Source organism: Syzygium oleosum, unplaced genomic scaffold (genome assembly GCF_021117445.2).
Source record: "Syzygium oleosum isolate NSW1041296 unplaced genomic scaffold, Sole_v2.1 Sole_v2.11, whole genome shotgun sequence".
In the NCBI taxonomy this organism is placed as follows: Eukaryota; Viridiplantae; Streptophyta; class Magnoliopsida; order Myrtales; family Myrtaceae; genus Syzygium; species Syzygium oleosum.
In genome coordinates this window covers 10,307,122-10,323,466 of record NW_026607495.1, presented here as the reverse complement: position 1 = coordinate 10,323,466, position 16,345 = coordinate 10,307,122, and the positions used below count along the sequence as shown (strand labels likewise).

The 16,345-nt window shown below is 39.1% G+C and overlaps 1 protein-coding gene across 3 annotated transcripts; it reads left to right on the top strand.

Annotated features, from left to right (window-relative positions):
- Positions 1–9,638: 9,638 nt before the first annotated feature.
- LOC115662432 (disease resistance protein RUN1-like) lies at positions 9,639–13,722 on the top strand. Of its 3 annotated transcripts, XR_008817414.1 has the most exons (4): positions 9,639–9,983; positions 10,102–10,416; positions 10,531–11,385; positions 13,125–13,722. XR_008817414.1 is itself a non-coding variant. In XM_056315715.1 (3 exons), exons 1-3 carry the CDS (start codon positions 9,864–9,866, stop codon positions 11,308–11,310), a joined length of 1,215 nt encoding a protein of 404 aa, XP_056171690.1. In that variant the 5' UTR covers positions 9,639–9,863; the 3' UTR covers positions 11,311–13,722. The 3 variants fall into 3 exon arrangements, 2 of the variants coding, with proteins under 2 accessions (XP_056171690.1, XP_030460149.1); XM_056315715.1 differs by having other exon boundaries at positions 10,531–13,722; XM_030604289.2 differs by having other exon boundaries at positions 9,640–9,983; positions 10,114–10,416; positions 10,531–13,722.
- Positions 13,723–16,345: the final 2,623 nt, after the last annotated feature.

Genomic DNA, 16,345 nt, shown 5'->3' with positions numbered 1-16,345 from the left:
GACAAAGTATGAATGTTTTAAGAACATAATGAACCTGTCAGCTTTGGTTACAGTGCAATTCAATCCCTCTGCCTTACTATGTCCCGATCGAACAAAGACCATGGAATATTTGTCAAGTCACCAATTCGATCATATGCACAAATCTAATTGACACGCACTTTATATGAGACATGAACCATTCTCGGTTACAACCCCGGCCGAGGATTTCAATGCAATGTCAAGATTAGATTGTATAGGACATCATTATTGTACCTTGCATATAACAAGGAGACAGATTCCATTTTGCGCACACGTGTAACTTCGTATGTGAACGAACTATGGCCATCAAGTACAAAGACGAATCAACGAAGCGGCAATATGCGCACCTGTGAATCATAGCCATCCAACATACAAGTCAACACTGTACCTCAGGTCTAAGGATTATCCATACAAGACCAGAGCACGAACGATTAGACATTGACCACACTAAAAGTTTCCATGTTGCTAATCGTTCTATGCATGTCACGTTCAGTGAACTTGTCTGATACAAGCACCTGTGTTCTAACTCGGGTATCGCAATATCCAATGACCCGTGACTCGTCATTCCCTTAAGTATCCAATACTTATTGGTGAAGTTACGAACACACTGGTCTCAACAGGATCATTAATATCCACTCAATGATCCATCGACCGAGAACAATTTAAAGATTCAGTCTAACTGTGAACCTGTCACACATATTCTTAACGTCTCAAGAATAGATCCAGTCACAACTGATCTTATGGAATCATTCATATATTTAAATAATTGGACAAATGAATGAATGCGTCCTTGCCATTAAATAAATAATGTAATTGAAAGTACAACTTAAATCCCTAACATGTAACTATTACATGGTAACTTTAGGGCATACATCTAACAATCTCCCACTTGCACTAAAGCCAATTTGTTTTGGTACCTCAAACCCATTTTGTCAATGTGTCTTTCAAAAGAAGACTGAGGTAAGGCCTTAGTGAAGGGATCTGCCACGTTTTCCGCTGAGGCAATTTTCTGCAAGGCGATATCACCTCTCCCAACAATTTCTCTAATGAGATGGAAGCGTCTCTCAATGTGCTTGGACTTGTGGTGAGACCTTGGTTCCTTCGCTTGAGCTATTGCCCCATTGTTATCACAAAACAATGTTATTGGTTGTGCAATGGAAGGAACGACTCCAAGTTCAGAAATGAACTTCTTCGTCCAAGCGGCTTCCTTTGCTGCTTCTGAAGCAGCTACATACTCTGCCTCAGTGGTGGAATCAGCAGTTATGCTCTGTTTGGAACTCTTCCAACTAACTGCGCCACCATTAAGTGTAAAGACAAACCCAGATGTAAACTTATAATCATTAGGATCCGATTGAAAATCGGAATCAGTATAAGGTTCAACTTTAAACTCTCCTTCTCCATATATCAAGAATAAATCCTTAGTCCTTCGCAAGTACTTAAGGATATTCTTGACTGCTATCCAGTGCTCTTCCCCTGGATCAGACTGATATCTGCTAGTAATGCTTACAGCATGTGCAATATCAGGTCTCGTACATAACATAGCATACATTATGCTTCCAATAGCAGATGCGTAAGGTATCTTTGCCATCCGCTCTCTTTCTTCAGGAGTGTTGGGACACATCTCCTTGGAAAGATGGATTCCATGCCTAAAAGGCAATAATCCTCTTTTGGAACATTGCATGTTAAAACGTGTTAACACTTTGTCTATGTACGTAGATTGTGAGAGGCCAATCAATCGTCTCGATCTATCTCTATAGATCTTGATACCTAAAATACAGGTTGCCTCTCCTAAATCTTTCATGGAGAATTTCTGTGACAAGAATAGTTTGATCGATGATATCATCGGTACATCGTTCCCGATCAAAAGTATATCATCGACGTATAAAACTAGAAATGCAATTGCACTCCCACTGACCTTCTTGTATACACAAGGTTCATCCGGGTTTTTGATGAAACCAAACGATTTGACTACTTCATCAAAACGGATGTTCCAACTTCTGGAGGCTTGTTTGAGTCCATAAATGGATCTCTTAAGCTTACACACCTTCCGACGTTCACCATTGGATTCAAAACCCCGTGGTTGTTCCATATAGATGTCCTCCTCAAGAAAGCCATTTAGAAAAGCCGTTTTGACATCCATTTGGAATATCTCATAATCTAGGTGTGCAGCTATAGCCAACATAATCCGAATGGATTTTAGCATGGCTACAGGTGAGAAAGTTTCGTCATAATCGATTCCTTCTTTTTGACGATATCCTTTCGCCACCAATCGTGCTTTGTAAGTTCCAACTTGACCCTCAACATTCATCTTCCTCTTGAAAATCCATTTACAGCCAATTGGTACAATACCATCAGGCAGGTCAACTAAGGTCCAAACTTCGTTGGAATACATTGAATCCATTTCAGATTTCATGGCTTCTAGCCATTTACCAGAATCGATGTCCGACATCGCCTCCTCATAGGTGTTTGGATCACTAGGTTGATCACCATCATTCACAATGAATAATGGTTCAATATGTTCAACCAAGTGTCTATAACGAGCAGGTGGACGAGACGTTCTCGCACTCCTCCTAAGAGGTTGTGTATCAGAAGCTCCCACTGAATCAGAGATCGGTGTTTGAACTTGGTTATTTGGTACTTCATTTTTCTCTTCTTGTAAGACTATTTTCCGTCCAGCACCACCTTCCTGGACAAACTGATTCTCCAGAAAAGAAGCATGCCTGCTGACCGAAATTCTTAGGTCAGAGTGAAAATAGAAATAGTATCCAAGAGACTCCTTTGGATATCCAATGAAGCGACCTTGTTCAGACCTAGCTTCCAATTTTTCCATTTTTAGCTTCTTGACGAAAGCTGGACAACCCCAAATCTTAATATGATTAAGACTTGGTTTCCTACTATGCCATATCTCATAAGGCGTAGTTGGAACAGATTTGGATGGCACTCTGTTCAATACATATGCGGCTGTCTCGAGGGCATATCCCCAAAGGGATATAGGCAAATCAGTGTAACTCATCATAGATCGCACCATATCTAATAAAGTGCGATTTCTTCTTTCAGATACACCATTGTGTTCTGGAGTTCCAGGAGGTGTCCACTGTGATACAATGCCATTATCCTTAAGATAGTCTAGGAATTCAGTACTAAGGTATTCACCTCCTCGATCAGATCGAAGAGCCTTAATACATTTTCCTGTTTGTTTCTCAACTTCAGCCCTGAATTCCTTGAACTTTTCAAAAGATTCGGATTTATACTTCATTAAGTACAAATAACCATACCGTGACTGATCATCGGTGAATGTAATGAAGTAAGAATAACCACCTCTAGCATTTTCATTTATTGGTCCACATACATCTGTATGTATCAATCCCAGTATGTCAGGAGCTCGCGCACTATGTCCCACAAAAGGCGCTTTGGTCATTTTTCCTAGAAGACATGCCTCACAAGCCGAGTATAGCTCAAACATTGATGGATTAATATATCCATCATTACTCAACTTGTTGATTCTATCTTCTCCAATATGACCTAATCGAAGATGCCAAACATAATTTGGGTTTGGACTATCTCTAGGGCGTTTATTAGTTATGGCATTTATATCATTATTTTGTTGCTTATTGGCATTGGTAATCGCATTACCGAACATTGTAATGGTATAAAGATTATTGGTTAATAAGCCAGAACCAACACATCTCCTATTATGATAAATAGAACATACATCATCAGCAAAAGAAAATTCATAATTCTCTTTACTCAAACGAGGTATAGAGATGATGTTCCTAACAGCATTCTTATAATGCAAGCAATTTTTCAATACCAATACATGTCCAGAAGGCAAACATAAACGAAAAGTCCCTACAGCTAACGCAGCAACTCTTGCTCCATTTGCAAATGTTAGGACAATTTCATTTCGCCCTAGCATCCTGCTTATTTCCAGATTCTGCAAAGACATACAAATATGTGAGGTTGCAGCAGAATCTAGAACCCATAAGTTGGATTCAGCACTAACCATAAGATTAGTTTCAATAAGCATAGACACCATACCTTCGCAAGGTTGGTCCTTAGGCTTGACCTTCAAGCTCGCGAGGTACTTCCTGCAGTTCCTCCTCCAGTGCCCTTTGACACCACAGTAGTGACAATTCCCTTTTTCAACCTTGGGCTTTGATTGCACAGCATGTTTCATAGGCCTCTTCCATTTCTTTTTCTTCAAAACAGTCTTACTCTTTGAAGAAGAAGCCTTAGCTATAGCCACCACATTGGGCCTCGTGTTGTGCATTTCCTTCTCATAAACTACCAACATACTATGTAACTCAGCAAGAGTTTTCTCCATTTTGTGCATGTGGAAGTTTTGGACAAAACCAGAGAAGGAATCGGGCAAAGATTGGAGGATCAAATCCACAGCTAACTCATTATCCATAACAAGATTAAGCCTAGCCAACTCTTCTATGTGCCAGATCATTTTCAAAGCATGATCATTAACCGATGATCCCTCAGCCATCCTCATACGGTACAATGCCTTAGATATCTCATATCTAGAGGTTCGATCATTCTCATCAAAATATTCTTTTAAGTGCAAGATGATCGACCTAGCATCTTCCATAGTTTCATACTTCTTTTGTAATTCATTATTCATTGAAGCAAGCATGTATGACCTAACTTTTAAGTCATCATCACGCCATTTATCATACGTGACACGCTCCTCTTGGGTGCCACCCTCAGGAAATGAGTCTGGCATCTTTTGATCAAGCACATACCCGATTTTCTCCGAATTGAGAACAATTCTCAAATTTCTCACCCAGTCAGTGAAATTGGGTCCAATCAAACAATTCTTGTCAAGTATAGAAGCGAATGGGTTTGTGGTCACCATTTTCAGAGTAATAATATATCTGTGCAGAAAATAAATTGTTAGCCGTTGTCTTTCAAAATAACCATTTCATTTTGGCTTTTAAATGAAATAGTGCCTCCCACTAAATTTTTCGAATCCCATACTCCTTAAAATGGGAAAACGGTAATCTTTGTTGGGTAAAGATTACTAGTGGGGATTGGAGTCCCACCAGGCCATAGCCCACCTCACCTAACAGTTATTGGTGTTCTATTAACTTAGTGAGTGAACTAACTTGTTCAACACATCATATGCGAGTCCCAATCATAACTTTGGCCTTTAGACCATGAATGTCTCACCTGACAGTTATTGACATCATGATCATAATTAAGTCTAGCACATCATCTCATGCAAGTATTGAAAACACAAACGATCCCCTCACCTAACAGTTATTGGAAATCGTTTGGCTCCAACCCCACAACATCACATGCATAATGGAGTGATCCAATATTATAAATGGCAATTGACCCCTATGTATCCATAGCCGGTCAATCAACCACTATAATGTTGGACCAAACCATGACGATGGAAGGCCACGAGTCCGAAACCCGTTTCAACTTAATATAATTAATAAGGAGGTTTGGGTCGTTATTAATGGTCTCACTTTGCACATTAACCGGTTTAACATGCATAACAACTGAATAAATAAATAGATATCAAATGCATAAAAATCTATCCTACGTGGTGATCATGGAATTATGGCTCAATGGGTCTCGAGCCAATGAGTCCCATTTAGCCATTTTAATGTTTTAATAATAGAGATCCGCTCTTCACTTCTTCTTGGATCCTTGAACTCTTCACGTACCGGGCCCATAGAGCTCTCCGGCTTTAATGGCTGCTCCTCATGTAATGTTTACATCAACAATTGATAATACTAAACTATACTAAAAAAAAAAATACATTACATGGAAATAAAAAGAAGGACGCAGCCTCCATTTAATAATTACAACCCCAAAAATACCTGTAATCATCATACATTCATCCATACATCAATCATATTGATTAGGGGTTTTTCCATGATCACCACCCTTCCTCACGAGCCATAAATTCTAAATTTAAAGCTTTGGAAGGCACAAATAAAATTCTGCACTGAATCAAATTCATAGCCGAGCAACGTAAGCCACGTCAAGAAATCAAAACCGGTGAAACAAATTTCACGTGCGTGATTCCAACTGACGGTAGCGTTGTCGCCTCTCGATTCATAGTCGTGAATCATTTTGCAGAAGAAAAAAGCAAATAGAAAATAAGGTACAGATTTTTGATTCAAAATTGATTTAGTTCCGATTTTTTGTTCAGTTGATCAAATTTATCATATAAATTAATCAACTTCTATAGGCCACTTAAGAGCAAGCAATTCTCTCAACAAAGTAAATTGCCCATTGGATCGCAAAAATATATATATGAACCAAAATCAATTAAACGCACGAGAACGCCTAAGGATTGGCTCTGATACCATTGTTGGTTTTCTACGGAACATGCATAGTTAAAATTAAATATAAACGCAGCGGAAAATTATAACCATACATGTATCTCCAAAGGCGTTGTTCGTGCGTTTCAATCAAAAATCGAAAGACCATAGGGGGTTAAACGGATTACCTCTCGTAGCGTGCCCAAAACGATTTCGGTTTGGATGTTCTTCAGTTCGAGCCCCACAACCGTCGGACCTCTAGTTCAGACACACCACCAATCGCACGACGAACGGAAGAAAGAACTTGCGGATAATCACCAATAAAATTGTGCTAGCAATCTTGTTGCGACAATTCTTCGCACTCTCGATATTTCAGTCACGGCGTCGGAAGAGAGAAAAAAATGTTTTTCTTAACTCTTACAAAACCATAATTAATTGCATACGCTTTCTTCATCATATCAGCAACAGTTGCTGATCGCATCATTAATAATGTGCGATCAGCAACAGTTGCTGATCGCATGTGTGCACGTTGCACGCGATCAGCAACGGTTGCTGATCGTGTGTGTCATGCACACGGTCAGCAACCGTTTGTTGACCGTGTGCCATGCACATGGTCAGCGCTTGCTGGCCACGTGCATGCGACAATTTTTTTTTTTATAAATAAATATAAACATGTATACACAAATATAGAAGTGCATGATCAGCATATGTGTATTTTGTGAGCATCATATGCACACACGCCCATGACAAAAATTGAATTAAATTAAATCCCATTTAATTTAATTTCAGTCCGATTCAATTCGATTGCAAACATATTTGCTATATCGTCTCTTCCGTACTACGTCATCCAAAATTGGTTATGGTGTGTGACATCCCTAGGTTCATCACTGAGCTGGTAGTAAGACTTGCACTAACACATTAGTACTCCCAAGAGAATTGATTGTCCCGATCAACCTCTAGGTTCTACAAGCCATGATTGACATCTAGCAATATGTCATGGCTACCCAGACAGTGTGAATGTTTTAAGAACATAATGAACCTGTCAGCTTTGGTTACAGTGTAATTCAATCCCTCTGCCTTACTATGTCCCGATCAAACAAAGACCATGGAATATTTGTCAAGTCACCAATTCGATCATATGCACAAATCTAATTGACATGCACTTTATATGAGACATGAACAATTCATTCTCGGTTACAACCCCCGCCGAGGATTTCAATGCAATGTCAAGATTAGATTGCATAGGACATCATTATTGTACCTTGCATATAACAAGGAGACAGATTCCATTTTGCGCACACGTGTAACTTCGTATGTGAACGAACTATGGCCATCAAGTACAGAGACGAATCAACGAAGCGGCAATATGCGCACCTGTGAACCATAGCCATCCAACATACAAGTCAACACTGTACCTCAGGTCTAAGGATTATCCATACAAGACCAGAGCACGAACGATTAGACATTGACCATGCTAAAAGTTTCCATGTTGCTAATCGTTCTATGCATGTCACGTTCAGTGAACTTGTCTGATACAAGCACCTGTGTTCTAACTCGGGTATCGCAGTATCCAATTACCCGTGACTCGTCATTCCCTTAAGTATCCAATACTTATTGGTGAAGTTACGAACACACCGGTCTCAACAGGATCATTAATATCCACTCAATGATCCATCGACCGAGAACAATTTAAAGATTCAGTCTAACTGTGAACCTGTCACACATATTCTTAACGTCTCAAGAATAGATCCAGTCACAACTGATCTTATGGAATCATTCATATATTTAAATAATTGGACAAATGAATGAATGCGTCCTTGCCATTAAATAAATAATGTAATTGAAAGTACAACTTAAATCCCTAACATGTAACTATTACATGGTAACTTTAGGGCATACATCTAACAATAGTATGCTCTGCATTTGCTACTATGTGGAATCTGTGTATCAGAAATCTATGATTGTAGGGCAGATCTATGGTGTAAATCAAAAGAATATGGTGACTAAAAGGCAGTCTCTTTGAGATCCGCGTATTAAGGAATAGCATACCTATCACAGATTCCTAGAGTTATACCGTAGGCTCCCTTATGGTATGAGAGCCATGAGGGGGTAAGTCTAGGATACCATAGGCCCCCTTATGGTATAGGAGCAAGCTTTTTGATGCTATAGGAGCAGACTGGAATCTCAAACCAGTCTTCCTATTCTCCATCCTGAAAGAAGTCAGTCAAGCAATGGAAAGTTCCTGTCAGAATAAGCAACGAAGGGTTATTGATGCCACTTCCAGAGAAATCCAGCAGGAAATCCATATGGCCATTGAAGATCTCTGCATGGCAACGAAGGATGTCCGCAAGGGGTAAGTCTGACCGCTCCATTAGCATGTTTTACTTGTTTAGCTGAAAAGATAGGAGAATTGGCTTGTATATTAAGCTGCCCGCCACGCTCCTTCTGAAGTTCAATTAATTTCTGGAGATTTCACTTTGCTTTTTTCCTTTTTAATAGCAATGCATCTGTAAATCTCGTCTTATCCATTTTGTAATGTTTCATATCCTTATATTTTTTCTTGGTTAATTGATGTCACCCTCTATAAGTTCCTCAAAAATCAAACCCAAACATTCCGTGATGTCCAGATCGTTCCGTGATGTACAGAGGGGTCGTTAGCGCTCTTCCTCTTCCGGCCCTTTATCTATGACAATAAAAATGCAAACGTTTTCCTTATTTTGTAGGTATCACGAACCTGTAAAGAATGTCATTTTCAAACTTTGGCAACTCTTGAGAATTGATGAGCAAGATGTTACTAAAAATTTAGGAGGAATAGACAGAGAAGTGCGAGAGATAATGCAAAAACTTGGTGTCAATAATCAGGATGGACAAGTTGTGGAAGGACAAAAGACGAAGTGGAGATGCGTGATTGACAAAACCACTCCCGTAAAGGTGGTATATAACAAAATCAGTCACCTCTTTGATGGTTGCAGTTTTCTTAAAGATGTTCGAGATGAGACTGAATAGAAAAGAGTGGCATCACAACAAAAGAAAGTAATTCGAGACCTCATGAGAGGACACTGTCCGAAGTAGAGTCCTCCAATGAGGGTATAAATTCCTATTCCGAGCCAAAAGAATTCTCATTGTCCTAGATGATGTAGACGACTTTAGACAAATCAAACAATTGGTTGAGCAGCTAACTTGATTTGGTCCAGGAAGTAGGACCACGTTATTGGGTGTTATGAGCTTGGAGAAATTAATAAACATGAGGGTTTTTCTATGGATGAAGATAATGTTCTTAAATTTTTCTATGAACATGCTTTTCGACAGAATCATCCCCTAGAGGGCTACCGTTCTCTGCCAAGCAACATCACTTCTGCCATCGGAAAGCTTTCCTCTTGCCATTGAAATTGTGGGATCGTATTTGTATTGGAAGAGCACAGCAATCTCCTTTGCAAAAATTAGATCGAGAGCCGGAAAAAGAAGTGGAACGAGTGTTGAAGGCAAGCGACTTCAAATAGAGGAGTTCGTGAACTTCAAAATATTTCTTTCCTAAAAATTGGAAAAGAAAATGAGTTTTCGATGCACGACCAATTAAAAATCCTGGGAAGAGAAATTGTCAAGGAAAATCTTCAAAACCCCGGGAAGCGCAGCAGGCTGTGGGATTACAAAGATGTCCAAACAACATTGCGGAAAAAGATGGTAAAATGACACTGAGATTTTTTCATTATGCTTGTTAACTTTTCCTCTAGATACGATGGTTATATTATTGTTTCATTGCATATATCTGTGTTCTAATTTCGCACTTCCCTTTTTTCAGCCAAATTGGCAGTGTACCGAAAAGGTTGAAGCTCTCCGTGTGACCCTCAATTTTAATCAAGATGAACGGGTATTCGACTGTGTTCATTGTGACCATTTTCATCATCTATCAAATCTGAGGCTTCTTGAGTTGAATAATGCTGGTCTTGAAGGAAATCCCAAGAATCATCTTCTTTCGAACTTAGTATGGCTTGATTGGCGAGGATGCCGTGAGAAATCTAAGTTATTTGCATTGAATATGAAGAACCTGGTAATTCTCAACTTATGTTCGAGCCCAGTCGAATTGAACTTGGAAGACTGGAAACGATTAATGCTGGTATGGGGTGTACGTGCTTGTGCGCTTCTTCATTACAAATGTGCCTGCACCTTTTTTCTTAGGACATTATAGTTGAAGTAGTAACTGAATATATGAATCATGTTGCTTTTGCAGAAAGCTGGGAGTTTGAAAGTCTTGAACCTGAAAGGCTGTCCCTGGATCACTGCATCTCTGGAATTCCCTGCCTCAATGCCTTTATGCTGCTTGATCCTGGAAGGTTGTTTATTATCAACTCCAACAATTGATGAATCCATTTCTAGCTTAGAAAATCTAGTTTCCTTAAACATGAAGCGTTGCATATCGATGAAACATTTGCCGCCAGCACTGTGTTCCCTAAGAGCATTGAAAGAGCTTCTCATTTACGGAACTAAAGTTGAAAGACTTCATTTTGAGGAAGGCTCTCTGCCAGCACTGGAAATTCTCAGTGCTTGCGAATGTGAAGTATTGGGTGAAGTCACTGATTCCATTGGATTATTAAAGAATCTTCGGAAGCTTGCTTTAAGAAGTTGCAAGCAGCTAAAAGGGCTTCCACATTTCATTGGAAAGCTTGTTTGGCTACAGGAAATGGACCTGTCGTACACCTTAATCAATGAATTACCTTCTTCTGTCAAGGAATGGAAAAATCTTGAAGTGCTAAAGATGGTTCATACTTACCTAGAAGGATTTCCTGAAGCCATAAAAGATCTTGAGAAGCTTCAAGAGTTGGATTTCACCCACTGCGAAAGTTTGAGTGAAGATTGCGACATCACAGGATTGTCTTCTTTGAGAATCGTGAGATTAAAATGCACCAGAATTTCTCGCGTGCTCACTGGAGATTATGGGCTTTCTAATCTCTACATTCTTGAGAAAGATGACGGCGTCGAGTTTATCTATCCTCGCGCAATTTCGCTTTAGGTCAGACCTTCTTATCGACAAAATGCAGATGATCCTGTGGATGTCATACTTTAGTCTTGAAGGTCCAAAACCAAGGTACGTCTCGGAAATTTCTTATCCATGTGGGCTTAAACGAGTAAGTGGATAACTGAGCAAGTTGACTTAGTCAAACTGCTCCTCTTGACGAGAAAAGTTACATAACTATTGATGTCAGAGCCATTGAATTTTAAATTAGTGGGCACGAATGATGTCAAGCTGTGTTTCTAAAAAGCTGAACTTGAAGCGCGATCGTGTCTTTGGAAAGACACTACTCTTCGTTCCTTTTTCTTTTTTTTTTTTTGTGCTTGGAGACACTGCTCTTCTTATGACAGCATGTATCCGGACCTTCTTATCGTAGTTTACTCCTTGGGAGCATTTTTGAATTAGCTTGTTGCATCATCTATGCAACTGGTTCTGTTTTGTCTTCCTCACCGTCACTAGATTGGCAGGGGTCACCTTAGTTGTTTTTGTTTTTTGTGTCTCAATTTATTGAGTTTTCTGTGTGCAATTCTGTTTTATTTTTTCCTTTCTCTCTGTTTTCTTTTTTCTGCATAGGGCTATTATCAGCAGCAAGAAAAAGTAAAAAATTGTTTTTACATTAGTTCAGTACACGCCTATACAATGATTCCCATCTTAGGACTACAAGCATATACTGCCAAATTCAGTTTGAAGTGATAAGAGGACAACGCAGAGGGAATTTCTTTGGAAATGCAAGAAGTTGAGTTTGAATGGCCTAATGCTATTTCCTTGGTTTGCTGCTTGCAGGCATCCTATGCTTTTATTCAGATTGTGCATAGGTGCCAAATGCAAAACAAGCCCCAAGGAAACTAAGGCAAGCTGTTGCTAAACCCAACTGGACTTCCTAATTGTGGACACGGTTGCTTCATGTTATGTTGTTTTCTTATTGTTTTTTCTCTGTAACTCTTCCTGTTTCTCCTGCTTCTAGGGAGCGTTATCTAGATCAATTATCAATCAGAAACTCATTAGATGCAACTGGAACAAGTGAAAGTGCATCGGGTTAGGACTGTCATCGTGCCTACGTCCCAGTTAATTTATCGAGCACACGGGCCTTAGCTCCTTGCTTAATTTGAATAAAAAATGTAGGGCCACAGTGGTAGTCTCAATCTTCAGAATACATAATGAAAAATACAATGTCATCCAAGACCAAACATGAACATGTGGTGGTGAAAACCTAATAAGAAAGCAGCAGATTTATACTTAAGTAGACATAGCAATAACCCATTTGGTTAACCAAGTCGTGAAGCATTTGAGTTCAATGCTTGAAGATGGCTTTAGTTCCAGAATGCAACCGAGGAATCGTGCCATCCAGAGCCAATTTCAGTGTAGAGTTGGCTCTGAGATGATACATTTGTTTGCTTAAAGTAGACGGGAGTCTCAAAGAGAGTTTGAACCCAAGACCAACATCCGGAAACATTTCCCTTAACACTAGGGCCAACGGAAACTTTTCCAGTTATGGTCATAGAATCATATATATTAACTTCAGCAATTCACGTATTGAATCTTTTTTCCTTATGAAGAAAGACCAGCTTTCTCGGATGAACTGAAAGTTATCATCAGATATAAGAACTTTACCGATTATATTTCCTTCTGCATTAGTTCATCATGCCATATACTCATTTTTCAGTTCCATTCTACTCAGAGTTTGGTTGTTTTGGTGTTGTTGAAAAAATTCTCTCATCTCATGGACTTGATCGAAACCAAAACTCCATCTGATCCCACTTCGTTCACTGTCTCATAATATCCTTTGACATAGCTAATAGAGATCGTGCAATTAGGAGTGCATATTATCAAGGCACAGCCGGCCTATCATATCACTCGGCATGTCATGTTTGAGAATGTGGAAAGATGGCTAAAAGATACTTGCAACACCACGAGGCCAACGTCGTGATCATGCTCATTGGAAACTAGGCAGACCTGCATCGTCTCCAAGCCGTTTCCACGAGAGATGCACTTTCTTTGTGGACTACTATGCTCTAGAGGCACTTAATGTCAAGAGTGCCTTCACGGAAGTGTTGACTCAGATCTCAGATCTGTCGTGAGGTCAGCAGGATGGCTCTCGACATAAGTGATGGCCCTGCAGCTTTGCCAAAGAGAGACGATCAACAAAGGAAACAGGGACGATGTCTCAGCTGTTAAGATAGCCGGTTGTTGCTCTTCATGGGAAATCGTGGTTGTCGTGCGCAACACACGAAATTTATTTTCTCTTCATGGCATCGTGCTCACGTAGGAAAGGAGAAATTAAAGATGGACCTCACGATATCATCCCGTAATCAGGCAAGCTAACAGCATATTTATGTTTGCTAGATGTTTCTCGAACGGGTATGACTCTTGGGGGTACATTAAATGCGTGTTTGGTAACATTTTTATTTATCTGTTTTTCTATTCTTTTGTTCCCTAGAACAGAAAAAGAACGTAAATCCGTTTGTGTACGTCAGTTAATTTTTCTATTCTCCGGAATAGAAAAGAGGCCAAGAAATAGATTTGGAACAGAAATAAAAAGTAAAAAAAATCTACTTTTCTATTCCCAAAAACAAAAAAAGAAATAATGTCATTTTAGAAAAACAATTTCATAAACCATTAAATCCCAAAACCCCAAATCCTAAAACCCTAAACCCAAAACTCCAAACCCAAAACCCTAACCCCTAAACCCAAACCCTAAATCCTTAAACCCAAAAACCGAAACCTTAAATCTTAAAATTCTAAACCCGAAATCCTAAAACCCAAAACCCTAAAACCGTAACCCTAAAACCTAATACCCGAAACCCCAAAATCCAAACCCAAACCCCAAATCTCAAACCCAAAACCTCAAAACCCTAAATTCCAATCCCAAACCCCAAAACAAAACCCTATCCCAAAACCGAAAACCAAAACCCTAAATCCTAAAACTCTAAACCCCGAAACCCCAAACCCGAAAATCCAAAATCCTAAACACAATACCCTAAAACCTAATACTCGAAACCCCAAAATCCAAATCTTAAAACCCAAACCCCAAACCTCGAACCCCAAAACCCAAACCTAAAACCCTAAACCTCAAAACCCTAAACCCTAAATTCCAAACCAAACCCAAACCCCAAAACCCAAAATCCTATACCCTAAAACCTTAAACACAAAACCCTAAAAACCTAAGTCATAAATGCTAAACCCCAATTTCCTTGACCACTACCCAGTATTTGCTTTGTCTACAAGGAGTAATCTTCTTTATGATTATGTTAAGGTCATCAAATTCTATATCATAATATATTTTGATTATATTTCTAGTCTACTTTTATCCAAACATGAATTGCTAAGTCTTCACTGACATTTTTATAATTAAATGAAAAAAATTGGGAATAGAAATTTTTTTTGTTGTACCAAACGCATTTCTGTTCTTTTTCTATTCTAGGAATAGAAATTTTGTGCAGTTACCAAACGCATTATTTTGCTCAGAAACTCATCCTAGAAATAGAAATGGAAAAAACTATTTCTAAAAGAAATTGTTTCCAGAAACAGAAACATTACCAAACGCGCCATAAGCACCCGGTGAGGAACGTAGACTCTTCGTCGAACAGGTCGTAGCGTAGGACGGCGAAAGATTTCATTTCACTTAGGGTGGACAGTAGTCGTACAACAATCGTTTTCTAGTTCTACTGTGTTTCTAACACAATCGACATTTCTGATTCACCAAAGTCCTTAGCAAAACCGCACTTTGTTAGTGAAGAAGTAACAGGATAAAGTGTAACTTAAGAACTATGAGGGTGTAATGAAACGAACAGGCCTAGGAAATTGGTGTTTGTAATCAAGTCGGTCCACGGGAAATAGATCTAAGAACTGTGAGGGGATAATGACATAAATGGTGCTTGAACATTGGCCTAATATGCATTGTCGTCCCTGAACTTTTAATTTGTTCAATGTGATTTCTAAACTTTTGGTACATGTCAATTTAGTCCATGAACTGTATAAAATTATTCAATGATGTCCTTCCATTAATTTAAGTTCGGGGACAATACTAAACATTTCCATACAATCCAAGGACTAAATTGTATATGTACAAAAAGTCCAGGGGCCACATCGAACAAATAAAAAGTTCAGGGTCGACATTATACGTTGGGCAAAAGTTCATGAATCATTTGTGTCATTTACCTAATTGTGAGAGCTCCACACACTCTCTCTCACCTTTTTTGTCTTCTCGGTCATGTTTCACTGCCAACAAAGTCGTCCATATATCGCTCTACACTACATTTACCTCCGTGCATACTCTGCTAAGCGAGGACCTCAAGACCCGACTTCAACCCAGTACATCCACCACGACTATAAAGAAACTTTTTGAGCCACCTAATACTAAAGAAAATTGGCTTAATCCCAGTTATAATGCCTCGCTTACAAAATGTCCCCAAAAAAAAAGCACATTTTCTTATTTGAGGGATAAAAAGGACCACTGGTATCTTTTTCATCCAAACGATCATACACCGCAGCAATCCAATTTGATTGACAAATACTTGCATAACTGATCAAACTAGTAATTCATGGACACTTATGCTACGTCCGAAGTTTGATTGGACAATGTTGCCAAGGGTTATATGATATATGACATTTTAAAATTGGCTCAAACTTCCGCTGTCTACGGCCATTTTTGTCCCTCGAGTAAAAGTACATAATATTTTTTAAAATATTTGAAAAGTGGGTCATCTTTGTCCTCATCGTATGAGTGCACTGTATTTCTCAGATATGATCATAGAAGATTCAATCACTTTGAAACCTCATATTCTAACTTCAAAATCAACCTTGGGTACATTGAGCAGAGATGCTTGGCAGCGTCTACCCATCATTGCTATTATAAAGAAGTTTAACACAAATAGACTTGTTCTTGTAATCAGTCTTTTTTATCAGTGTAATCCATATCTTAATTGACGGTCAATCCACGCAATTCTCAGCCTGAAGTACCACGGGAAATAGCAGTCACCTGACGTAGCTACTCCTGAGCAAAATATTGCTCTGCAAACAAGCCAAACATGGTAGA